The sequence below is a fragment of the Vigna angularis genome, chromosome 6 (assembly GCF_016808095.1).
Source record: "Vigna angularis cultivar LongXiaoDou No.4 chromosome 6, ASM1680809v1, whole genome shotgun sequence".
In the NCBI taxonomy this organism is placed as follows: Eukaryota; Viridiplantae; Streptophyta; class Magnoliopsida; order Fabales; family Fabaceae; genus Vigna; species Vigna angularis.
The window spans coordinates 34,567,999-34,593,172 of record NC_068975.1 but is presented as its reverse complement, the minus strand read 5'-3'; the positions used below and the strand labels follow the sequence as shown (position 1 = coordinate 34,593,172).

At 34.2% G+C, this 25,174-nt stretch overlaps 4 protein-coding genes across 7 annotated transcripts; 2 read left to right on the top strand and 2 right to left on the bottom strand.

Annotated features, from left to right (window-relative positions):
* Window positions 1-9,065: 9,065 nt before the first annotated feature.
* On the top strand, window positions 9,066-10,688 carry LOC108342441 (nudix hydrolase 15, mitochondrial). The gene is made up of 4 exons (XM_017580217.2): window positions 9,066-9,552; window positions 9,798-9,940; window positions 10,128-10,247; window positions 10,320-10,688. Exons 1-4 carry the CDS (start codon window positions 9,267-9,269, stop codon window positions 10,521-10,523), a joined length of 753 nt encoding a protein of 250 aa, XP_017435706.1. The 5' UTR covers window positions 9,066-9,266; the 3' UTR covers window positions 10,524-10,688.
* A 1,040-nt stretch (window positions 10,689-11,728) lies between these two features.
* Window positions 11,729-14,059, top strand: LOC108342223 (nudix hydrolase 15, mitochondrial). Of its 4 annotated transcripts, XM_017579955.2 has the most exons (5): window positions 11,748-11,814; window positions 11,915-12,189; window positions 12,268-12,413; window positions 13,375-13,494; window positions 13,610-14,059. In XM_017579955.2, exons 2-5 carry the CDS (start codon window positions 11,982-11,984, stop codon window positions 13,850-13,852), a joined length of 717 nt encoding a protein of 238 aa, XP_017435444.1. In that variant the 5' UTR covers window positions 11,748-11,814; window positions 11,915-11,981; the 3' UTR covers window positions 13,853-14,059. The 4 variants fall into 4 exon arrangements, with proteins under 4 accessions (XP_052735672.1, XP_052735673.1, XP_017435444.1 ...); XM_052879712.1 differs by lacking the exon at window positions 13,375-13,494 and having other exon boundaries at window positions 11,729-11,814; XM_052879713.1 differs by lacking the exon at window positions 13,375-13,494 and having other exon boundaries at window positions 11,746-11,814; window positions 12,271-12,413.
* An 882-nt stretch (window positions 14,060-14,941) lies between these two features.
* On the bottom strand, window positions 14,942-17,434 carry LOC108343159 (magnesium-chelatase subunit ChlI, chloroplastic). The gene is made up of 3 exons (XM_017581258.2): window positions 17,190-17,434; window positions 16,890-16,999; window positions 14,942-16,257 (listed from the first exon to the last, which is right to left on the bottom strand). Exons 1-3 carry the CDS (start codon window positions 17,293-17,295, stop codon window positions 15,205-15,207), a joined length of 1,269 nt encoding a protein of 422 aa, XP_017436747.1. The 5' UTR covers window positions 17,296-17,434; the 3' UTR covers window positions 14,942-15,204.
* Window positions 17,435-17,927: 493 nt separating this feature from the next.
* LOC108343158 (spermidine sinapoyl-CoA acyltransferase) lies at window positions 17,928-19,771 on the bottom strand. Its single transcript, XM_017581256.2, has 2 exons — window positions 18,886-19,771; window positions 17,928-18,549 (listed from the first exon to the last, which is right to left on the bottom strand). Exons 1-2 carry the CDS (start codon window positions 19,698-19,700, stop codon window positions 18,006-18,008), a joined length of 1,359 nt encoding a protein of 452 aa, XP_017436745.1. The 5' UTR covers window positions 19,701-19,771; the 3' UTR covers window positions 17,928-18,005.
* Between the last annotated feature and the right edge of the window lie 5,403 nt (window positions 19,772-25,174).

The window sequence follows — 25,174 nt, the reverse complement described above, 5'->3', positions numbered from 1 at the left end:
TTTTCACATTGATCACGACTATAATTGTTTTTGTTCAATAAGGTGGTACCTTTAATAAATTAATATCAAACATTGAGAATGGTGATTAGGTTTCAAGATAAAAATATTTTTGAAACAATAATATTAAATAAAGTTTAGGAAATAAAAACTTGTTTATATGACTTGAGATTAAAAACTGATAAAAATATATTCTTGAGGGTTTAACAGATCTCTCTCATTATCTTCTATATATATTGAAAAAGCAAGAGTACATGAAACACCAAGAGTCTGCACTAGACCTCTAGGTACAGAACTAGGTACTACTCATTACTGGTCTAGCAGACTAGCCTTAATGATGATATGTATCAGTAATTATTCTAACACTCTCCCTCAAGCTGGAGCATACAGATTGTATGTACCAAGCTTGGAACAAATAAACTTAATCTGAGGTCCCCTTAATGACTTGGTCAACACATCTGCAAGTTGGTCATTTGATCCAACAAACTTGGTACATATTTCTTTTGACAATAACTTTTCCCAAACAAAATGACAATCAATTTCTATATGTTTAGTTCTCTCGTGAAACACTGGATTTGATGCAATGTGAAGAGCAGCTTGGTTATCACAATACATCTTCATACTCTGGATGTCACAGAAGCTAAGCTCTTGAAGGAACTGCTTCACCCATATAAGTTCACATGTTAGTGACGCCATTGCCCTATATTCAGCTTCAACTATTGATCAAGCCACTACATTCTGTTTCTTACTTTTCCATGAGATAATGTTTCCTCCAAGGAAAACACAATATCCAGTAGTAGATCGTCTACCAATAGGAGAACATGCCCAATCGGCATCATAATATCCTGATACCTGAAGACTTCCTTTTTCTTCATATAACAGCCCTTGCCCGGGAGCCTTTTTCACATACCTTAGAATGCGAATGATAACATTCCAATGGCCAACACATGGAGCTTGCATGAACTGACTAACCACTCCAACTGCAAAAGATAGATCCGACCTTGTAATAGTGAGATAAATTAGTTTTCCAACTAGCCTCCTATATCTCTCCGGGTCGGAGAATGACTCACCTTCTTCTGGTGTTAATTTTTGATTTGGGTCCATAGGACTTGTCAACCGGTCTACAATCAATCATGTCTGTTTCTTGCAAAATATCCAGAGCATACTTCCTTTGGGAGATTACAACTCCATCTTTTGATTGAGCTACTTCAATGCTTAAAAAGTATTTGAGGTTTCCAAGATCCTTGGTTTGGAAATGTCTACACAAGTACTCCTTCAATTGAGATATTCCAGCAATATCATTTCCTGTAATGACTATATCATCAACATATACTATTAAGTAAACACATTTCCCGAGAGACGAATGATAATAAAAGACTGAGTGATCTGCTTCACTGCGTTTTAGCCCAAATTTTTTAACAATGGAGCTGAATTTTCCAAACCAAGCACGTGGTGATTGCTTGAACCCATATAGAGATCGGTGCAATTTGCAAACCATACCAGACTCCCCCTGAGCAACAAACCCAGGAAGTTGCTCCATATAAACTTCTTCCTCAAGATCACCATGGAGAAAGGCATTTTTGATATCCAATTGATGAAGTGGCCAATGACGAATGACTGTCATTGCGAAGAAAAGACAAATGATAGTCATCTTGGCCACGGGAGAAAAGGTGTCATAATAATCAAGGCCATAAACCTGAGCGTACCCTTTTGCAACTAGTCGGGCTTTTAGCCTATCAATGTCACCATTAGGGCCGACTTTAACTGCATATACCCATCGACAACCAACAGCCTTTTTGCCCGGGGGAAGTGACACAAGCTCCCAAGTATTAATGTGGTCAAGAGCCTGCATTTCTGCAATCATGGCTTGTCGCCATCCAAGATGATCAAGTGTTTTTTTCACATTTTTGGGTATAACCACAGAAGACACTGAGGATAAAAGGGAATAAAAGGAGGGCGACAATCTGTGATAGCTAAGAAAATTATAAATGGGATGAGGGTTACGAGTGGATCGAGTACCTTTTCTGAGAGCAATGGGCCAACCAGAATCATTTTCACCAGGAGGCGTGGTAGGAGGCGATGATGGAGAAGAATCTGAAGGAGGAGATCCACCATTTTCTGGAAGAGGACTACCCATCGGGGTACTGTGGCGGAAGATATCAATATGTGGAGAGGAAGGTTCAGGAGGACCTTGAGCATGACTTGGATTGACTGAGACATTGGAGATATTGGACTCAACCACTGGAAGAGGAAGGACCTGTTGGAGGATATGAACATCTTGAACAGATGGAGAGAAGAAAGGTGTTTTTTCAAAGAATGTAACATTGACAGACATGTAGTACTTCTTGGTTTCAAGGGAGTAACACCGGTACCCTTTTTGAAGCCGAGAATAGCCTAAAAAGACACATTTGATCGCACGAGCGGAGAGCTTGTCTAGCCCCGGAGACATGTCGTGAACAAAACAGACACAACCAAAAACTCGAGAAGGGGTGTGAAAGAGAGGATCATTGGGAAAGAGAATGGAGAAAGGGACTTTATTATTGAGAGAGGAGGAGGGCATCCTATTAATCATGCAGTTAAGATGGAATCCCCTAGTGATGAACAGGAGTATGGGCACCAAGCAAAAGGGTAAGAGCAGTTTCAATCAAGTGTCTATTTTTTCTTTCGGCTGTACCATTTTGCTGGAGTGTATGAGGACAAGTGGACTGATGCAAAATACCATGGGAGCTAAGGATTGCAGAAAAAGTGGAGGAGAAATACTCTTAGCATTATCACTTCTTAATATTTTAATTACTTGACCAAATTGGTTCTTGATTTCATTCAAAAAGGATGTGAAGATGGGTAACAATTCAAAGCGATCTTTCATTAGATAAACCCAAGTATATCTAGAATACTCATCAATAAATGTAACAAAATACCTAAAACCAAAAGAAGAGATGCGACTAGGTCCCCAGACATCAGAATGAATAATAGAAAAACTAGAATTACACATTGATTGAGACCTTTTAGGAAAGATAGATCTAACATGTTTTCCTAGTTGACAAGACTCACATTCTAAAGTTTGAAGACCACTAAGTTCAGGACACATCTTTTTTAACTTTTACAAGTGAGGATGGCCAAATCGGTCATGTAACACTTTAGGGGGAAGAGCTGCAACACAGGATACACGTGGACGAGATCTAAAATGGTATAAACCTCCAGCTTCATATCCTTCTCCAATCTGTCTCCTCGAGCCACGCTCCTGTATAACAAAAGATTTTGAATCAAAAGTTATTGAACAATGTAACATTTTGGTTAACTGATTTAAGGAAAGTAAATTGAATGGACAGTTAGGGACAAAAAGAACAAATTTCAGAGTGAGAGAGGGAGACAGGAAGACTTGACCGACTCCCTTTGAACAAGTTTTAGAGTCATTTGCAAGGGTAATGAAATGGGGTTTTTCTTGGAGGGAAAGGGTTGAGAACAATGAGGTATTACCAGAGATGTGATCAGAGGCATCCGAGTCAATTATCCATGAATTTTGACCTTCCATGGATTGAGAAATGCAAGTTGTGGATGTACTTGGGGATTGAGATGATTGGGCCAAGCTATTAGACTTTAATCGCATATACTCTTGATACTCTTCCTCAGTGAACTTGGAGTCGGAAGTGGGAGTTTCAGCCTTAGAGATATTGGTGGTTTTTGAAGGAAAACCATGCAAGGAGTAGCAATTTTCTCGAGTATGACCCACCCTCTTACAGTAAGTGCACTGTGGACGTCCCTGACCTCCACATCCTCCTCCTCTAGTGTCACGTCCTCCTCTTCCTCGCGTGGCAACCATGACAGATGGTTCCATTGTTTCATGAGCTTCCTGAGATTGAGGCACTGGAACACGAAGAAGACGTGTGGTCAAGGCTTCCAAGGAAGGGACCTCATGACTTGTCAGAAGTTGATCTCTGATATGATTCAAATTTGGATGTAAAGCACGGAGGATCATCACCATATAATACTTGTCAAGCTTCTTCTTGATGTCTTCCGAAGATTCCACTTCCAAGAACATTCTCAACTCTTCCACAGCTGCTTGGGCTTCAGTCATGAAGGAGACCATATCATGGTCTGTCATTTTGAGACATGCAAGTTTGTTTATTGTATCATAAAGACGTTGAATATCATTAGCATAAATGCTTTGAGCTTTCTTCCAAAAAGAGTGACATGTTTTGAAGGCTTTAAGAGATATCAAAAGTCGGGGTTCCACATATTGCCACAATAGGGCACACAATTGGAAATCTGCTTGTTTCCATTGTTCAGCCTTTTCAGAAGGTACTTGGCTTCAATCCTGCTCAAGGTGGTCATAATCTCCTTGACCGAGGAACCACATTTCCACGGCAGCAGACCAAGACAGATAATTCTTTCCGTTTAGCTTTTCGGAAGTAATGGAGGGACTTCCAAAGAAAGAAAGAACACTTTCAGACGCCATTTTTGATAAAAATAGGAGAAAGAAAAACGCGGCAGTGAGGAACCAAAAAACCGAGAGGGTTTCTTAGGGTTTTCTTCAAGGGAAGCTTCTAGAAATCACTGAAGTAGGGTTTTGAGGGTCAGAACAGAGAAAGGATGCTCAGGCGACAGTTGCGGAGGTGTCGCGGTGACCTTCCGACGGGCAGAGGGCGGCGCGTGAACAGTACGCGCCTGTTCGCAGCGCACAAAGAAGCGGCGTGTGGCGAAGCGTGGAGGAGAATCGGACTCCGGCACCGGTGGGGTTGGTCGTCGCGTGAAGAGACGAACCAAATCCAGTGGTCGCCGGACGGAACAGTGACGGCGGACGACAGCGGACGGCGACGGCCAGCGGCGGACATATGTGAGATGGCAGAGAACCAAGTTGAAGAGCTTTAAACTGCAGTTGACAGTTGCAGGTAGTGACAAGACAACCGCGGACAACAGCAAAGGGCACCGGACAGATGCGAACGACATTGACAATGCTAGTAGACAACCCAGGACAGAAACCAGAGCAGGATGAATCCTGCTCTGATACCAACTTGAGATTAAAAACTGATAAAAATATATTCTTGAGGGCTTAACAGATCCCTCTCATTATCTTCTATATATATTGAAAAAGCAAGAGTCCATGAAACACCAAGAGTCTGCACTAAACCTCTAGGTACAGAACTAGGTACTACTTATTACTGATCTAGCATACTAGCCTTAATAAAGATATGTAACCGTAATTATTCTAACAATTCTAACAATATGTAAGTCCACCAAACATTACTTCTAATTTTGTTTGTACATTAGTTGCTTTACATTAGCGAACCATCGTTAAGAAAACATTAATCATTAAGATTGTAATATGCTAAAATATCATAATTTAAAGTAATACTTTTGCAAAATTTATTTTAATATATATAATACATAGTATAAACAAGGATATAATTGAAAAGGCATTATAAATGTTATTTTGAATTTATAAAATAACTATAATTTTGGAACCGCAAGAGTATAATTAATCAAGCATGTTATGGCTGGTTAATTTATTTTAGAGAAATGGGTAGTATTTGAAATTCTCTGAGAAGGTGATAAAAGAAGTAATTGTTAGTTTTAAATAAGATGAAAAAGAGATTTAGTAATGGAGGGTCGAAAATAATTGCAGAACAACTCCTCCATGATAGTGGTGGTTGGAAAGAGTACCTAATTAGCTGGAGTAGGCGAAGATGATGAATTAATTATGGTTGATAATTCTCATCACCTACTTCCTCACTCAATCTTACCAATCATCTTCTCTCAAACTACTCTTAAATGTTTCTTTTTGTTAAAACAGCTTTCAAAACACTCTAAAAAGTATCCCTATCCCTAAAATATATTAATCTCACTGTCAAATATGATTATTTATTATAATTATTTTGGACGAGTCACTCTTTCAATCCGAACAAAGTTTAGTGTTTAAATGGAAAATTTTCAATCTTTTTAGAGTTTAAAATACCTGAAAAATGTAATTATTTAAATTGTATATTTTTTTAATTAAAACGATTTCAATTATTGTTTGGATAAAGTACTCACAATTCCAGTGGTATGGCAAATTTTTTTTTAAAAGAAATAAGATTTAATATAAACTTTACATAAAATACTCAAATTTCAAATTATAGAAACGAATGTTAGTGGATTTTTTCAATATTATAGATTAAAGTGGTTGTTTTATAAAATCATGAAAAAAATACAAAGACTTAAGCTAATCTTAGAGCCATAGGGCCGAGCAGGCAATAGCCCAGGGCCCAGTAATCCTTCTCCCCTCCGGAAGGTTTTTTCTGTTTCTTTTAGTTTTCGAAATTTTATTATTTTATGGCCCGTTTCATACGGCAAAGTTTATTGGTGCAACTAGCAGATCACACGAACACATTTTTGCTCGGTATTAATACTTATAACATGTGTCACGAGTGTTGTTTGTGAATGAAAAATATTATTTTAATTTAGGAATTCACGTTAAATATATTTTTTTAAAATTTTAAATAACTCATGCTTATGAAATTATATAAAAAATAGTATTTTTTTTATAAATAACTTTTATGGTAGTTTTTATCTATTATTTTTATAGTAACAAATACAATGAAGTTAATTTGTTTTTCATATACACAAAAATCACATGTACAGAGAGTATCTTAAAGTAATATCATTCTTTCAAATAGACTCTACATCTTATTTTTTAAATTATTACTAATTGAACAAAATTAAAACAAGAGAAACAAATCGAAATGACAATTGAATTCAAGGGTTAAATTCAAATTAAAATAACTACTAAATATGATTTACATGGTGACAAATTAATTAATTATTGTAATTTCTAATTGAAAACGAATTAATTTGAGTAAAGTATGTTTCTAATTTCAAACTTTGACGTGAAATTAAAATAATTTTGATACAATTTGATTAGTTATTATGATCTAATTTTGTTAAATTTATTTAATATGTCAAATAATATTTTATATTTATGTTTAATACGTATACATAATTTTATTAATCTAGAACACTATTTAACACGTAAAAATAATTAAAATTACTCAATAAAAAATGATTATGTCTATTTTTTTTAAAGTTTATGTATTAAAATGTTTCAAAATTTGAGAGATAAATAAATTTTGATGTTTAAACACTACAAACATATTTAACTCAAAAATATTTATTATCTTTTTTTTTTACTACAAATATATATCTAATTAAACTATTCTCTCACTTAAAATATCTCTAATTAGTATAATCCAATATACTCACGTGGTAGTTAGATTCAAGTAGACCTTTTATGCACAGTTTAACTCACTTTTTGTGGTTCCTCATCCAAGTTTTATTCTATAATTTTAAAAATATACACATAGGTATCTAAGTTTATGTGCTAAATAGTAGTAAGTCATTTAACATTATAGAAAAATATTTTAAAAAACAATTGCAAGCTCGTCAAACTTTTTTTAAGAAAATTATACACGAAATTAAGTTTAATTTATATATATGTTCTAACCATTCTCATTAAGTACTTAGACAAAATGTGTCCAAGCAAAAAGCAAATTGAAATAAAGAAGTTCTTCCAACCACACATTTCCTATTTAAAGAATGGAATCCCATTTAATTTGGTGGTTCAATTGTTGAAACACTGACACAGTACATTAGAAATAATTAGTGATTAAATAAAATTTGGATAAGTGGTAAAATAATGAAATGGAATCCTGAGAGATCTGCATTAAAAACCGGCATTTTGGATATGGACTCGTAACTGACCCTTGATGCGAGACAGTACCAAAGAGGAACAATATAATCTTAATACCTAACAAGATCAATAAATATTCACTACATTTCAAATTCCTTCACCACCTGTCAATTCATTGCATTAAACATTTTTCCATTTCTGATCTTTCATTGCCTGAAAAGGGCCAAGCTTAACATACTTTCACACACACTTTCTCCCTCAAAAATTGCACTTGCCTTAACTCCTTCTTACCTCATTACGTATTTATGTATTAAATTCATTAGTGTAAAAATAACGTCATGTGTTTAACCCCTCAACCTTAAAAATGGAAGTGATATTTTGGTAAATAAATGTATTTGTTATATTAGATAAATTTTGTGAAACGTTAGACATTAAAATATTAGTGAATGTAATAAATTGAGAGAGAGATTGAAAATTCATTCATTTTATCTTACACTCTCTTCTCAAACTTTTCTCGAAAGAAGTTTGAGGACCACCATCACATAGTAATATTTCTTTCATTTGTTACAAATGCATATTGATTAACTACTTTAGGTATTATTTCGACGAACTCACCTTTTGAAAGTTAGTTTTTGTTTTCGTTTTGAAGAACTTGTTTATTTTTTTTGTTAAACTTATTTGTTGTTGTTTGATTAGACCTGTTTGTTATTGTTAGTTTGATTGAACTTGTGTGTTGTTTCTTATTATTGTTTGTTATCGATACTACACTAGTTCATAGTTCATGCTTTATAAAATATCAAAAAACTGAAATTTATTAGTTTTTCTACTTTTCAGATATCACAGAGTTATAGAAAATGATCATAATTAATTTAAAAAAAAACAAAAAGAATTGATTAAAATTCGAATTCGACCGTAACGTTTGCCGACGACCTCGAATCTCAAAGAACGAAAAACACTGGGCAGTGTTTTTGTACCAGTGATGCGAGACGTTAGATTCCAACAATTACAACGTTAAACACACATTCATTTAATGTTCACACTGCTAAATACATCTTAATAGAAAATCTGATAGAACTTTACAAAATAATCATTGATTTAAAGCCTAAACATATCAGTATCTAATACAGGTCAGTGAAGTGTCTAATCTTTCAAAGCCTTTATATCTAATAAAACTACGATAACCGTATAAGTATGTTAAATATAGAAACATGTCGCGGTGTGAGATATATGCATTGTATGGGCGTTCCCAATTAGTGCAGGAAAACATAAACATAAACACGAACCTGTATTTTTGACAGGAAACTGGAGAGACAAGTTATTCAATGTTGGTTGTTAGAGATAAAGAATGAAGATGGTTAATGTGGTAGGAGTAGGACCAGAAAGATGCAGCCATTCATATGGTTTCAAGGACATTAATATTTGTTGCCAAAAACAGGTATTCCTTCACATCATTCAATCATAGAACCTGTACCATTCTACCATCTACCCCATTTTCATTAACTTCTACTAGTTCAAATATCACTTCGACATGATATATTTGTAGTATGGCCTTATATTACCATTCGTGACTTGTATTGTGAGAAGATAGTTTTTCTCTCCCAAGTTCATGGATTGTTCAAACTCTAATGGAGGATCAAAGAGGCTTCTGGACTTGGCGCAAAGGCTCCGCCTTTACAAGCCCCCAATATTCCCTGAAGATATTTTGGATGACATCATGGAAGACAAGGTTGTCTCAGAAGTGAGTTACTCAGAATCAACCACCTCAATGGCTCAAAACACAGAAGAATTCAGATACAAGAGAGCTGCTGTTTTGATCTGCATCTATGAAGGAGATGCCGGGGATCTCAGAGTGGTACTCACCAAGCGCTCTTCCATGCTCTCCACTTACTCGGGTCAGTTCAATTTCATACAAGTGCTTTGTCCTTTTTTTTAAAAAAAAAAATGATAGATTACTATCATATAATTGTAACTACATTTGCAATGTGGTTGTTCTGCTGTGATAACAAAGATCTTGGTGTCTTTTAAATTTTTGATGACGTGTTTGAAATCTTTTTCCCCCTCCCTTCATATTTAGGCTCTGTGAATGAATCAGTAGGGAATGTAATGAGGGTTGTGTGTATTGCATGTTGTTTTGCAGGTGAAGTGGCCTTGCCTGGTGGGAAAGCGGAGGAGGGTGACAAGGATGATAAGGACACGGCAAAAAGAGAGGCAATGGAGGAAATTGGGTTGGACCCTGAACTTGTCGATGTCGTTACTGTTCTTGAACCATTTTTCTCTAAGGTATAGACTCTTTTTCACACATCTACTTGTTGGAGTAACTGATATTATGCAGAATTCTGAAGCATCATATCACATGATCTTGAGTGGTTATATATTTCTTGATTCACAAATGAACATTGATTAATCTAAAACTATAGATAAAGTTTCCTCTAAGTGAAAGTTAACCCTTTTTTTAATCCTTTTGTAGTACCTGATGAGAGTGGTTCCTGTGATTGGCATTCTTCATGACAAAAAGGCATTCAAAGCTGTTCTGAATCCTGCTGAAGTAGAAGCTGTGTTTGATGCACCTTTAGAAATGTTCCTCAAGGTTGAGTCTTAGTTTTATTTGTGCGTGATGTATGTTTTACTTTGTATTGATGTAGAAGTTGATGTGAATCAGGATGAAAATAGGAGTGAGGAGAAGATGGAATGGATGGGAGAGAATTATCTGATACATTTGTTTGACTACGAAATGGAGCATAAAAAATATCTGATATGGGGTTTAACGGCTGGGATCTTAATAAGGGCAGCATCAGTTGTGTACCAACGACCACCAGCTTTCATGGAGCACAATCCTAAATTCAAGCTTCATCAAGTCATTTAACTCTGTAACGCACTCAATTTACCTCTTAACAATTGTTCACCCATCACTACTACACATTTCCAGATTAACTCTTTAAATGTATCCCAACACTTGCAGAATGCCATCAATAAGTTACAATTGTTTACTTCAAAGAATGCATCAATAATATTTACAAACATTTACTCAGTAAAACTTGTTCAGCAGAATATCTAGCATATTTTTTTTTATTGAAAGCTATTAAGTTAAATGAAAATCATTAAATGAATTTTGAAACTCATAATGTACGAGAGACTGAAATTTTAGTATTTCGCTCCATTATCTCATAATATAAAGAAAAACTTATATTGATTAATTTAAATTGGAGTAATATTTTAGTAATTAGTTTGCATCTTAATTTAATTTAATTTATTATTTAAGACTTTAAATATTATAAAATTAAAAAATATATTTTTATTTACATTTGGAGTCTTCATCATTTTACTTTTCTAAATTATAAGATATTTAAAATTAACAGTTTTTTATTTTGCAATCATAAAATTCTCATGCAATTTTATAATCATTTTAAATAAATACAACTATTTAAGAATTTATAACTACCCACATGTCCTGAGTTTAAAGCTAATACCTCGAAATGGTGTATTTTTTATTGGATGCATATTAATTTAAAATTTATATTTGGTATTTATTTCACTTGTCATTTAGTTTTATCATTGAACGAAATAACAAGATAATTAACTTAACAAAAATTAAAGTAAATTGTATGGTTTAGATAGAATCAGAATAAAAAATGACGTGCGAGGTAAAAGGATGAAAAATACAATTAACTAATGTTTATATTTGTTTTGTTAATTGTATGATATTTAAAGTTTATAAATAATAATTAAAATAATTATAAAACGTAAAAAGTTAATTAAATTGGGATGTAAACTATATCCTAAAATATATTACTCTATTGCATCCTCTCCATTAAGATTAGATGATATAATTGCTATCAATATCAAAATAAGGCAAAAAGAATTAACAAAATTTAAATGTATCAATATCAACTTTAAATATATAATGACAAATTAATTCAATAGGGTCACGTAATCAAATCAGAATGAACTGCCAACTCGTCAAAAGCATTTTACAAGACACCAACCACAGTGCATACAGACACAACAAATTTCTATTGTTATTTATCTATAGAGTCCTTTTATGTGGAAAACTTTTATGGACTTTAGTTCAAGATGTGTGGGGACTTGAGAAGATTGCATTTGGATATACTTCTGCTCAAAAATTCCCATAACTGTTAATATTTATCTATTACAAGGTTAATTATATTTTAGTTTTTAAACTTTTTTTTAATGTATAATATTTTCTAATTGTAGTATAAATTGTAATGTATTTTTTAATTAATTTGGTTATAACAGGTTTCTTTGTTATCATAAAAGGTGTTACTATTATAATTGTGAAACAGAGGTAGGAGGGAAGAGGAGAATGAGTTCAAAGAGAGCTTCTTCGAGATTACAGGCTTTGATTAATCACATCCAATGTTCGTATTCCGCGCCGACGAACCCCGACATTTTGGATAAACCCATCGTTTTGAAGAAGAGAGCGGCGGTTCTGATATGTCTCTTCGAAGGCGGCGATGGAAGTCTGCGAGTGATCCTCACCAAGCGCTCTTCCTCTCTCTCAACCCACTCCGGTCTTTCCTTCACTCTTTGCAATCGATGTTGTTCTGTTTTTCTATTCCATTTCGAGTTTTACCTCACTGTAATATCAGCAGGTGAAGTGGCTTTGCCAGGTGGCAAGAGGGAAGAAGGTGATGCTGACGATGTACAAACAGCGTTAAGAGAGGCCAAAGAGGAAATTGGCTTGGACCCTTCTCTTGTTTCTGTCATTACTCCTCTCCAACCCTGGCATACAAGGGTATATTTCTCTCTGCTTTTCATTTTTTTCATCTTCCATTGCATCTAACTTCATTTGCTTCGGTTTAGGTTATCATACTCTGACTCATTTTTAATCGCCAGTTAAAGGACAAAAATTAAAAATAATATCTTTCTGGATTAAGCAAAATTGAAAATGACATGTAATTAAATGTTTTTAGGTGCAGAGACAATTTGTGACTATGACATCGTATGAGTAATGAAATGTTTCAAAAACATGGAATGTAGTTTATCAGTAGATATTTCAATCCAATTGTGTCGATCCATTTCTTAGATTCAGGTTATTACCCACCTTCCTGCCCCAAAGTTCCAACCTTGTTGGATTCAGGGTTTTAATTCTGGGAAAAACTTGCTTCCTTTAAACCCAAGATTCCTAATCAGATGAGTTAAGTCCTGCAATTCTAGAGTATGCCATTATTTTACTATTTTGTAGTATAGTGCTACTATATTCCCTAAGACTTGCGTTTGTATCGAATTATTATCTGCCGAGCTAATATCAGATGGACCTTACTAAGGTTAAAGCTTCTTCAATTATGCCCAGTTTGGTTGACTTTTACCCTATGGGATATTTTCAATTATAACACTCTATTATTGAGACTTTTTAAAGCATGAATGCAGAGTTTGTATTAATTTGTAAGTCCTGGCGAAAAAAATAGATGAGATAGCTTTTTAAAAAGTTGAGATGAATTAGTTGGTTTTAATGTGAGAAGTTTAATTCGACTTTACATTTTTAATTCATTCTATTTTCTTCTCCTGAATACTCAAATTTATCCAAGTGTCCACATAAATAAAGAAATCTAGTTAGTTTTTTTTTTTTTACAGTATTGGCAAAACATAATCCAGATTTAGAGGCACACATTAATTATTTTAAGTAATTGAAAATACCTTTGAACCTTAGATTTTTGCATAATTCATTACCCTTACAAAGCAGTTTTTAAGTACAGTATGGTGTAACCATAGTACCTGTGCTTGGAGTACTGTCCGACAAGGATGCATTTTCACCAATTTTAAATTCAGCTGAAGTAGAAGAAATATTTGATGTTCCATTGGAGATGTTCCTCAAGGTTTGTTCTACTGTAACTGTTCTTTTGTATACTTATTTTTACGGTTGGAAAATTTGGGGCACGTTCTGGCATAAAGGCAAATGAACTTAATTTCTGACATCATGGTTGAATGCAGAATGATAACAGAAGAGCTGAGGAAAGAGAATGGATGGAGGAGAAGTATCTTTTGCATTATTTTGATTATGAGTTTGGGAACAAGAAGTATGTGATATGGGCTATAACTGCTTCAATCTTAATTGGAACGGCTACTCTTCTACTTCAGCGGTTCCCTGATTTTCTAGAACAGAGGCCTACAATATGGGGAGGGATGACTGAAGGTGACAAACTCATGCTGAAGAATATTTCTAATTCCAAATAAGGAACTTATGCATAAATAAATTAATATTTAGAAGTTATTTCATATTAACTTCTCTGAAATCTATCTTTTATCCCACTCATGAGTTGATTTTAGTTTATGGAGAAATTGTTGTTGTTTTTTACTCTTACTTGTCTCTTCTATTAGGTTCGTATAGTAACGACTGATATGTGTGTTAGATGGATGCTTAATAATATGTTTCATTGGGAATTTTTTAGCCAGTTTATATACATCGCATGTTTTTCTAAAACATTGTGAATTTATGCATATAGCTGGACCATAGTTCGGATATTAATCTTACACACACTAAAGGAAACTTGGATATGTAATTAATTGTATTTACAAATCAGTGACAATTGTATTTTATGACGACTACTCAGTTTATATTATAAAGTGGAAAAAAAGAAAAAGTTGGTTAGCCTTGTGTAGTTTCTTCTGGTTTTCAATGTTGCGTCAGTCTGCATTATAGCAAATTGTTCACGCAACTAATGTGGATTGTGGAATGTGTTGAGCTTCTTTTATATATATATATATATATATATATATATATATATATATATATATATATAGAATTTTCTTGTAAAAATTTGTAGAATTGGGTTAAAGACATGGATTTTAGTTAACACGGAAGCAACCAGTTCTAGCTTTTAATTAGTTTATTAGCGAGCCCATTTTATACACACCTCATTCAGTAAAACCACGTCCATCAATCAAGTAAATGCAGAAGCTGTTCATTTAGGTTCTGCGTGATGGTATATGAAGAGTTACTTGGAGTGCATTTTGCGTAAATAAATTGAAGGCAGCATTGTTTTTTAAAATTTATATTTCATTTATGAGATCTTGAGCAAATGCAAAGCATTATAGACGCAGTTCGTGATGAACCTATTTCCAACGCAAAAGTTGTCTATATGGCACGGTGGGTGAATTTCAGTCAACGGCAAACGAGACCACATAGGTTAAGAGAACGCATAAGCAAAAATACCTTCCTAATTATTTATTCGGTGTTTCTCATAAATTAAAAGGTAAAATGTAGTAACCTTTGCAATGAAACTCAAAATATGAAGGAATCCAAAAAGATTTTAAGAAAAAAAGTAACTTTTAATATATTTTTTTTCAAATTTATTCTAATATAGGAATCACAGTCTGGAAACCCCTAGCTTGTTAAAGGACTACAAATACAGTAGAAAAATAGTGAATGACTCTTACACTTAATAAACTCGGATTTTCCTGTATAAGAGGAATTCATGAATCTTACTAATGTTTAAGGACAATGAAAATCCTCTCAGGAAAGGAAATGTAAAATGTAAACAGTCGCTGAATACCGCAGCATAAAGACCGTGTTATAACTATGCCTCTCAGCTGAAAACCTCGTAAAATTTCTCAGTGACAAGTAAACCTGAGTCTATTGACTCCAAGGGATCCTTTCTAAGACGGTGTCTCAAGCAGTTGGGAATAACAGTAGCAATATCCTCTGCACTTACTGTGTCTCTTCCCTTCAGTGCAGCAAGAGCTTTTGCAGCCCTGTTTGTTACGATGTCTCCTCTTAGTCCATCCACATTCAACTCTGCACACACCTTGGAGATTTTTACCTTGAGATCTTGATCAATTTGAACAGAAGAAAGAACACTCCTTGCTGAGGATATTTGGTCCTGGAGCTTCTCTTGCTCTGCTTTGTACGAATCACGAAACTCCTTTGGGCTCTTGTCAAATCGACCTCTCTCCTCCACAATCTTAACTCTCAGCTCAGCATCCCTGACAGTTCCAACTTGAGCATGCATTCCAAACCTATCCAACAGCTGGGGCCGGAGCTCCCCTTCTTCAGGGTTGCCCGAGCCAATTAGGATAAAGCGTGCAGGATGTGAGATAGAAATTCCCTCTCTCTCCACTGTGTTCCATCCTGATGCAGCAGAATCCAACAACACATCTACCAAGTGATCATCCAAAAGGTTAACTTCATCAACATATAGGATTCCCCTATTAGCTTTGGCCAGTAGTCCAGGCTCAAATGCCTTCACACCCTCAGTCAAAGCTTTCTCAATGTCAATTGTTCCACACACTCTATCTTCTGTAGCTCCCAATGGCAAATCAACCATGTTAATTTTCGTCAATACCACAGAAAGATCCTCTCCTTGTAGTACACGCTCTCTCACTTCAACACCCATGAATTCTGGATCTTCCGGGTCTGAGTTATAGGGGTCACCAGCAACAACCTTGATTTCGGGAAGTAAATCAACCAATGACCGAACCGTTGTGGATTTCCCTGTTCCCCTGTCCCCCATAATCATCACGCCTCCAATCTTAGGATCAATCACATTAAGGAGAAGACAGAGTTTCATCTCATCCTGTCCAACTATGGCAGCAAACGGGTATACTGGTCTTTGGCTTTCTTTAGCAGCAGTACTCTGATTCTGAATATGAAAAGTTTACTGAGTTGGGTTCTTGTAAAATGCATACACACACAATCCTTAGTTTCCACGAAGTCTAGCACTAATTTTGAAAGTAAAAAACATAAATAGGCTAGGTATTTCAACATAGTATACATTCAAGTATGAGCTCGTTTTTATTCCTCTCATTTTCACCTTGCAATTTTCCAACAATCAACCATACTCTAAATGTACATGCGTGTAAGAGTAAGAGAAACCATATAAACTTTAAAGGAAAAAGAAAAAAAGAATAAATAACGTACGCACTAACAGGTAAATACTATTATTCATTTAATGTAATGTTAACTTTTATAGTAACTATCTAATTGATCAACAATGGATGATTTCTGTTTGACAAAAATATTTTACACTCACAGTGCATGGTCATTAAACTAAAGAAAAATATCACAATACAGTCTAAAAGTCTGCCTTCAACCCAAAATCTGTTTAAAAATCATTTGGAATCCTCAATGACTCAACACACATCCACAAAAGAGTGGAAATCTTTACAACAACTAATCTAGAGTACAGCCATTATAACCATCTAATGCAATCCAAAACATAAATAAAGACTCAGAAAGAACATCCAGACCTCAAAAACCGAATATCGTACGAACCTGTTCTACAGAGTTAACTTCAGTGGCAACACTGGCAACTGAGAACTGAGACCTTCCCTTCATGCCGTGGATTCCAATTCCTCCATAAAACTTCCGCCCATAGCTCTGCCCTGCAAATTCTCAACCACTCAACTTAGATTCAACCACAAGAACCCACAATTCATTTCCAGCTACAAACTCCGCAAGGAAAACAAATTCACAAATTTGGCAGAGAAAAATAACATATAAGAAAGGGGTCTGCCGTACTCCCTCCAACAACATATTGAAGGAAAAAAACACAGAGTTTGCAAAGCAATGTACCTGAGGTTAGAGAGAGAGAGTGAACGGAAGGCTTGGAAGAAGAAGAAGAAGAGAAATAGCGAGAAGGCAGAAGAGCAATTGAAGAAGTGCCCAACGTGGACGCCATAGGCGGAGAAGAGAAGGAGTGTAAAAGCTCTGCTCTATGAGGCTGTTTGTTTGTTTTGTCCTTTATTCACCAATCATAGCAGATGGCATGCCTCCTATTGGCCTCCCAGCCTTTGGATAAGAAGATAGATAGATTTCATTCTTTTCTCTCTCTTCTTCTTCTTCTTCTTTTAATTAAAACAAAAATAACTCAATTAAATTAATAATTCCTCCAAGTTTACAAAATTTTTTAAAAGACCACGTACTCCTACATTACATTTTTATTAAGGCCCAAAATAACCAGATCAATTCCAAACCATGCTTTTAAATTAAATGGTTATGTGTATTTTTGTTAATAGTAAATAGACTCTGATACGAATATTGCGGTAAATTATTTACTTTAAGACAAAGGTTTTATTTTACTTTGAAATCCTATCATGGTAGTTATTTTTTACATTATTTTAAAACTTTCTTTTGCAAGTTATTATATTATTTTTTAAAATGTTTTTTTTTCAATTTTGTTTTAATAATGAAGTCTTGTTATATTTATGTTTATACCTTTTTAATCTGAATTTTAATTAATATAATTAAATAATTAATATGATTATTACCTTTTTATTCTTAAAACTAAAAATCATGTACAAGACACGGATCTTGGATATAAAATAAAACCTTTATCATACCATAACATAAACATGTTTTCAAGAAGATTTTGTATAACTCTTAAACTTTCTATATGTGAATGGGCCAGTGGTCTTGGGTAGTGGAAAAGACTTGCATGGCTTGTCTGAAAGCTGGTAATGCAGAGTGTCTCAAAGTGACCAAAACTTTGAAGCCCTCTATATTCTGAGAAGAGGCAGTTGAATAAGGCAAAAAGAAGCAAGGCTCAACACTCCCAAGCAGGTTCCTTCCAAGGGGCAAGACAGTAACTGGGCCTCCCCACCCAAAGTCCACAGTTGAGTGGCCCAAATGCCTCCAATCAGTGAACCCACTCACCTCTCTTCCTGCTGTGATCCCATCACCAAAATGCAGCTCCTGATAATCTATGTAAGACCGCACATACTCATCGCTCACATTGCTTTTACTCTTTCTTATTAGCTCCGCAGTTTCCCAGATGGGTCTCTCTATCAACTCCTTCGCACTCAACACTACGTACATTGGCACACAACCATTGCCCCAATACCCACCAGGGAGTACTGGCTTTACCAATCTCCGTATGTTGATTGAGTATGCAAACTTCACCTTCTCCTCCCCCTGAATTCCAGAGGCCAACACCCTGTCTCGCCAAGTACAATGGTCACAAACAATGTTCATATCATCATCAAAATTTAAAATGCTAATATTACCTCCAATTCTACTTATAAATGCTTAATTCTAAACCACCCTGCCAATTGAAAAGACAACCTTTTCTGCTGTTTAATCCACCCACGTCATTAGAAACAACAGACAATTCAACCAAAAACAATGTAAGGGACAGAAGAAAAGTTTTGTGTATCTATCTACTCCTTCACTGGAATTATCACACTGTGCTATTTCTTCTTTTTCTGATGTAAGAGTAAAATGAACTTAACTGTTGCAGAAGTTAACTCTTAAAAATTATTGTGACACTTACTTGGCTCTCCAAATGTAGGCACCGAGAGCCTCAAAAACGGTGAAGTTGAACCCGGATTGCTCCAACAAGGATCTCTTCAACATGTGCAAGCACTCATCCTTCACGTGAAAGCACTCTCTCGCAACCCCGCCAACGCCCTCCTCGTACGGCAGAACTCCTTTTTCCAAACGCAGAAACTCATCGATCAACGGTGAATCCACTCTTGGCGGCTTTCTGGGACCCAATAGCCTATCACGCTCCCACACCGTCTCCACCGTCATCCGCGTGGCCCCGCGCGCCAGCTCCGCCACCGCGTTGAAGAACAGCGTGCCCCCCATGCCGTCGCATAGCGCATGGTGCATGGCGGCGCCAAGGACGAACCCGCCGCACGCGAAGACCGTCACCTGGAGTATGCAGGGGTGCTCCAGCCCCTCCTCCGGACCCGGGTCGGGCACCAACTGCTCCACGAGAGGCGAGGCCGGGTCGTCCAGGTGGTTGACGGAGTGGAGAGTGAAATCGGCGGCGGCGCGGACGAGGGGGATGCCCTGGGCAGCGGCACACCAGAGTTCGAGACGGTGGGGGGAGGTTGGGCGGCGGCGTAGTGTGGCGGCGAGGGGGTAGAATTGGGTGAGGGCGTTGGAGAGGGAGGAGGAGATGACGTTGAAGGGGTCGAGGGAGGTAGGTGGAGCGGTTGAAGTGTACGCGCGGAGGTAACGAAAGGTGAGGTGAAGGTTGGGGTCGGTGTCGAGGTGGGAGAGAGGGAGTGAGTGGTCCTGAAGGAAGGGAGGGTGAGAAGGGATTACGACAATGCGCTCTAAGGTTTTGATCCTTTCCATGCTTAATGTCTGATCTTGTTTATGTTCTTGTTTCTGAGTATGATGCTATGTTCCATTCTTGCTCTTGTTTCTGCTTCTTTTATGGGTGAGCTTTTGGAGTTTGGATCCACTGCTCCAACCAGAAACAAAGCATGGTTAACACAGTTAATGATATCACGTCAACAGTAATACCTATAATTAAAAGAATGGTGATATTTTTTTAAGTTTTTTTAAATATAAAATTGGCATTTCAAGTTTCTTAAATATTATAATTTATGAATTTTTCAAATCTAAAAATCCTCCATAATTATAATTTAATCTGTAAACCTTAGGCTGGAATTGTAAGAGGAATGAAAGAAAATATGGGACGTGGAGCATGCTGCATCCCATGTTCTCACCAAACACACTACACACCAACTCCACATAGTATAATCATATCATTAAGCTATTCTAAGCATATGTTCAATTCATACAAATTATAACACGTACTTTTTTTAAAAAATTATTTATAAATAATAAATGAGTCCTCAACTACGGGCCAATTTAATGTGTGCGTGTTTTGATTGTTTGGGTACATAAACTGAAAACAGTAATACCAGTACGACAACATAATAGAACCAAATAAACATATAATACTATTGAATCCAATGAAATAAGGGACAATATTACATCTTAGATGATAACTATACCAACTTTTCTAGACATCCCTTTTTTTTTCACATGGCTAAATAAAAGTTAGATATCTAAGTCGAATTTATGCAAATCAATCGTAAAACAGGTCCATAAATTTATAAATGTATCCGTTTTTATAAAAAATAATAGTTGTATTAAAAAATAAAAGTAATTTTACTTTTTAAAACCATATATTTATATTAAATTTTATATATTAATAATTATACTGTTTAGAATTACCTAAAACTTGAATCCAAATATAAATATACACAATTTGTCTATGAACCAATCTAAACACATGTGATATCTATTTTATTTTGGAATTGTTAAAAAAATTTGGAACACACAACAAAGTTATTGAGTTCAGGAATTGGACTCGAGACTCTTTAATAAGGGATTTTTATTTTATTAACATATTATTATGATTTAGAAGATATTTTATTAATATATTCTTATGATTTCATTTAGAATATATTGTATCTTATTATTATTATATTTTAAAGTAATTATTATATTTTTGGATTTAAGAATTGTGATGTAAAACCTTAGAAGGTGTAAATTTACAAATCCAAGACTTAGAAACTTGAATTTTTTTGGCTTAAAGTACAGTTAACTGTAAATCAATTACTCACTCTTTATTTATTTTCCAATTTAGAATCTCAAAGAACAATAATTTTATTTTAGAATTAAAATTAATTTAATTATTCTAATTAAAATTTTAAAAACACATATTTTAATATTTTTTTAACTTTTTAAACAAACCAAAATTAAATATTAACCCGCTCGACTGCACCAAAAAATTACAATCCATTTTTTTTAAATGGATTAACTCAAACAAAACTTTTTGAATGGTATATCGAATCAGAACGAACCATGTCGTCCCCATTTCACAGCTCTTAAAGCAAATCACCATAGGACATGCTGTTATTGGTCAAGCAAATCAGCAACTGTCTCACCGTACTCACCCACTATTTTAAATGCCTCGGACATGTTTGATTTTTGAAATGATAGTGCAAAAAAGGATTGACTAAACAAATAATAAAGTTATTTTACATTTATTTCTTCAAAATCGAATATTCTCCTATACTTTCTTCTTTTCTTTTTCAGTTTTTTGGTTGGGATTTTAAATTTTTTGGGAAGGTATCTGATATTTTGACAGATAAGTTAATTTGATTTTAGATTCAATCTTATACTAAATGTTTCTGAAAAAAATCTAAACTATTTTATTTTGGACTCTTATTTATGGATCTTTATCTTTTTCAAACTTAATCGGGACCAAATAATTTAATAACCATTATTTTGTAAGTTAATTGAAATTAATATTTTAATTAAAGTATTTTTTTATTTGTCAATTGTCGATTTTAGTTAATATGTTACCTGTACGAATAAACAACTATTATTAGTTTTGAGATATGTTCAGTTTCAAGGAGTGATGATTCTGAAAATATATTTTGTTTGTATTGTACAATATTATTTTGGTACGTGAGGTCGAGGTTAATCATTCTTCAAGCTTAGTTTAATTCTTTGCACATAATTCTTTGCACAAGTCACTTGTCTTTCACTTTGCTCGATAGTAGTGAGATATTACTCGTAAAAGGTAATTTGATGACAAAATCACTAAAGATTCAATCCTCTGACAATAAATACATATTAAATATGTGAAACCTATATTTAAATATAATTCATTTATCTCAACAGGTGAAACTTATATTTATATATTTTAAAATGAAGATCTGAAATTTATATTTATATATTTTAGAATGGATTTTAGATTAGTGTCAATCTAATTATAACCCAACCAATAATGATCGGACTTTGGTATAAAATAATTATTCTTAGCCATAATTTTCGTTTAAGATCATTTGTTTTATATTATTCAATCAATTAATTTGCTAGGTTTTTTTGACTGATAAAACCGTCCAGTCAGTAAGTATAAATATTGTTGGATATTATGTATCGTATGGGCCGGACGGCCGTAAAGCCACCCCACAACTAAATATGCCGAACGATCATAAAGACCCGGACACAGTTAAACTAATTAAGCATAGCAGAAGTCTTGACTCGTATCATACGGCCGAAATGATCGTCCGGTCTGAGTCCCTAAATAGGTTACACCACGGGAATTAAGGTAAGTAATAATTAAAAGTATTGGACTGAGATTGGGTCGTGATTAAGGTTTCACTAATCTTGGACTCATGCCCAAAAAGTATAAATATAGGTCAAAAGTAAGAAGTAGATGATCGCATTTACTGTGCATTTATTACTATTGAATTGAGCTACCGAACGAATAACTTACTCACTTTAGCATAAGAGAACTTTTGGCCGATGGATTGGAGACGAAGATTTGGATAGAAGACCGGACGATCAGAGCAAATTGTGTAAATGTTGGAAGTGGTTCGACCTTACACCCGAAACAGTTTAGAAAATAATTTATTTTTATGTAAAAATAAAACAGTACACATATTTTTACTTTTAATATGCAAGAGTGATATAATTTTTTTACTCTACAAAATCAACTCTTTACGTAACTGAGGGAAAAATAAAGTACTAGCATCACTTGCTTTTTTTTTTATGTCTCTTTCATTCTCAAGTGAATACCAATGACCAAAGAGAGAAAAATTTAACTTTTTTAGCTTATGAAAGGAATGATGAAATCTTCACACTTAAGAATCTCGTATATATGCTTTTTAACACGAGAACAGTCTCTTGTGACAGTTACGGATTTATGGTATCATGGTTGCATTTTGATAATGTCCAAAGGCATGTTTGGAAAGTTAGATAGGATGATAAATGACAAAGAATAGGAAATTTTTGGAAGTCTGCAGGGGTCATCCAGAGCCAATAGAAATGAACAAGTGAAGAATAGAACTAGAATTTGGTTGTGTCCAAGTATTCACCCAGTCATCAAACTACCAAACGCCATCTTCACTGGAGGGCAACACAACAAAATTATTTGAGATGAGTTTGAGAACTTGGAATTTTCCTCAACCCATACTAAAATATACCTCTCAATTTCCCTCACACCTTCTAATGTCTACACTCTTTCTCGCTATATATACTCACTACCTCTGCATCGCTTCTCACATTCTCACTCAGACATTTTATCATACACATTGTTCATTACGTCAACATGTTCAAATCCAAACCCTGCTTCTTCTGCCTTATGTTTCTGCTCCTCTTATTATCCACCTCTGAATCCCGTCCTCTCCAAACTCCACCTACCTTCAAAAGGTTTCCAGCTCAACTTTCAGGCAACCGAGCCCAGGCCCGTTCTAGTGTGAGCCTCGTCTTCTCCGAATTTGAAGAAAGCCCACGTAAGCCTGGGAGACTTGCCCCTGAAGGCCCAGACCCAAAGCACCATTGATCAGCTCCGGGAGTTTAGTCATTGCGGAATTGTCTTAATGTCTGGGTTGCCACTTGTTAAAGGAGAGAAATCGTTTTGTTGCTCTGCATATTTAATAATTTAAGTTTTACTAAAAAAAAATTTACACAATATGTGTAATCATTTACGGGTGCATTTAGGTATATCATATGTTTTAATAACTATAGTTTGAGTTCCTTAAGTGCTGTAAACGTATAATTTCAGTTTCTATATTGCAATCATAGTCAATTAAATTCTCAAGTCTTCTTCTAATTTACGATTACCTTTTACCATCTTGATTTCTTAATAATGGATAATCTCTTATGCATAAGACTAAATAGAATAATGTAGTAGAGGTACCACATTATACATTTAATAAACTTCATTAGAATAAGCTTTAATATTACACTATAAAGTGAATGTAAATCTAATTTATTTTCACATCAATAATTTATAAAGTAAAAAGTATCTAATATATTATAAATTAATGTTATTTCTGCTCCATGTATATCTTAACCACCTCTTTTATTGTCTACTGATTTTGGAAGCAACTATTAAGGTAATAATTAAAACATTCATTTTATATCATAATTATTTATACACAATGATTTTTGAACGGTATATGTTTTTATAGTTTGCTAACCGCACTAAGTGCACAGGTAATAAAAAGATATTTGAGTTTAAGTATCAAAATCTAAAAGATTAATATAAGAAGATTTGAAATATGTACGATAAGTGAAAATCATAAATCACTGCACTACCAAATAATCAAACATCAATTGATTTTAATTAAAATTATATGATTTAATTATTCAGTAGGTATGCAAACAAGATTTATTGTAGATACTGAACAATATTTAAGTCAAATTCATATAATAAAAATGTAATACTATAGTATATATTATACTTATTTTTGTTATATAGTGTAGAGTTGACATTCACTGATATAAAAATAATTTTTAAAGTCTCTCAATTTAAATCTATTATTTATAAATAAACAGATTTAAAAACATGTATGACATTTTTATAAATAAAAAACAATTATCTAAGTTTTTTAATCTAAAAATAAATTTAAATAGTTATTTTTTAAGTTTGTTGCTAAGTAATATACTTAAATAATCACTTTTTAAGTCTCTTGATTAACAAACAGACTTAAATAAATATATTTTAACATCTGTTAATTTATTAAGAGACTTATAATGTTTTCAAATCTGTTAATTCTCCAAAAATTTAAATTAATGTTTTAACTTTTTTAATTTTCACATTCCACATACATATTTGCACAATACATTATTAATTCTTTCCGAGACACAACAGAGTTACAAGCTCTATCTTCGATGTTTGAGTTCTATATTCTATTTTAACAACGACATTTACTTCTAACAGTGATCAATACAAACTTAAAAAACTCAAAATAACATATTTAAAAAACTATTTTTTAATAGTAATTTAAACTAATTTT

What these genes read in the sequence shown, in the direction of transcription:
- LOC108343159 (XM_017581258.2), bottom strand. Translation starts at nt 17,295, where the DNA reads ATGGCGTCCACGTTGGGCACTTCTTCAATTGCTCTTCTGCCTTCTCGC. An exon ending in CTCTCTCTCTCTAACCTCAG is followed by an intron (nt 17,000 to 17,189) that starts GTACATTGCTTT and finishes GAGAATTTGCAG; the next exon opens with GGCAGAGCTATGGGCGGAAG. An exon ending in AAGTTAACTCTGTAGAACAG is followed by an intron (nt 16,258 to 16,889) that starts GTTCGTACGATA and finishes TTTCATATTCAG; the next exon opens with AATCAGAGTACTGCTGCTAA.
- LOC108342441 (XM_017580217.2), top strand. Translation starts at nt 9,267, where the DNA reads ATGGATTGTTCAAACTCTAATGGAGGATCAAAGAGGCTTCTGGACTTG. An exon ending in TTGAACCATTTTTCTCTAAG is followed by an intron (nt 9,941 to 10,127) that starts GTATAGACTCTT and finishes ATCCTTTTGTAG; the next exon opens with TACCTGATGAGAGTGGTTCC. An exon ending in CTTTAGAAATGTTCCTCAAG is followed by an intron (nt 10,248 to 10,319) that starts GTTGAGTCTTAG and finishes GATGTGAATCAG; the next exon opens with GATGAAAATAGGAGTGAGGA.
- LOC108343158 (XM_017581256.2), bottom strand. Translation starts at nt 19,700, where the DNA reads ATGGAAAGGATCAAAACCTTAGAGCGCATTGTCGTAATCCCTTCTCAC. An exon ending in GCCTACATTTGGAGAGCCAA is followed by an intron (nt 18,550 to 18,885) that starts GTAAGTGTCACA and finishes TTGGCGAGACAG; the next exon opens with GGTGTTGGCCTCTGGAATTC.
- LOC108342223 (XM_017579955.2), top strand. Translation starts at nt 11,982, where the DNA reads ATGAGTTCAAAGAGAGCTTCTTCGAGATTACAGGCTTTGATTAATCAC. An exon ending in CTCTCTCTCAACCCACTCCG is followed by an intron (nt 12,190 to 12,267) that starts GTCTTTCCTTCA and finishes CTGTAATATCAG; the next exon opens with CAGGTGAAGTGGCTTTGCCA. An exon ending in CATTGGAGATGTTCCTCAAG is followed by an intron (nt 13,495 to 13,609) that starts GTTTGTTCTACT and finishes GGTTGAATGCAG; the next exon opens with AATGATAACAGAAGAGCTGA.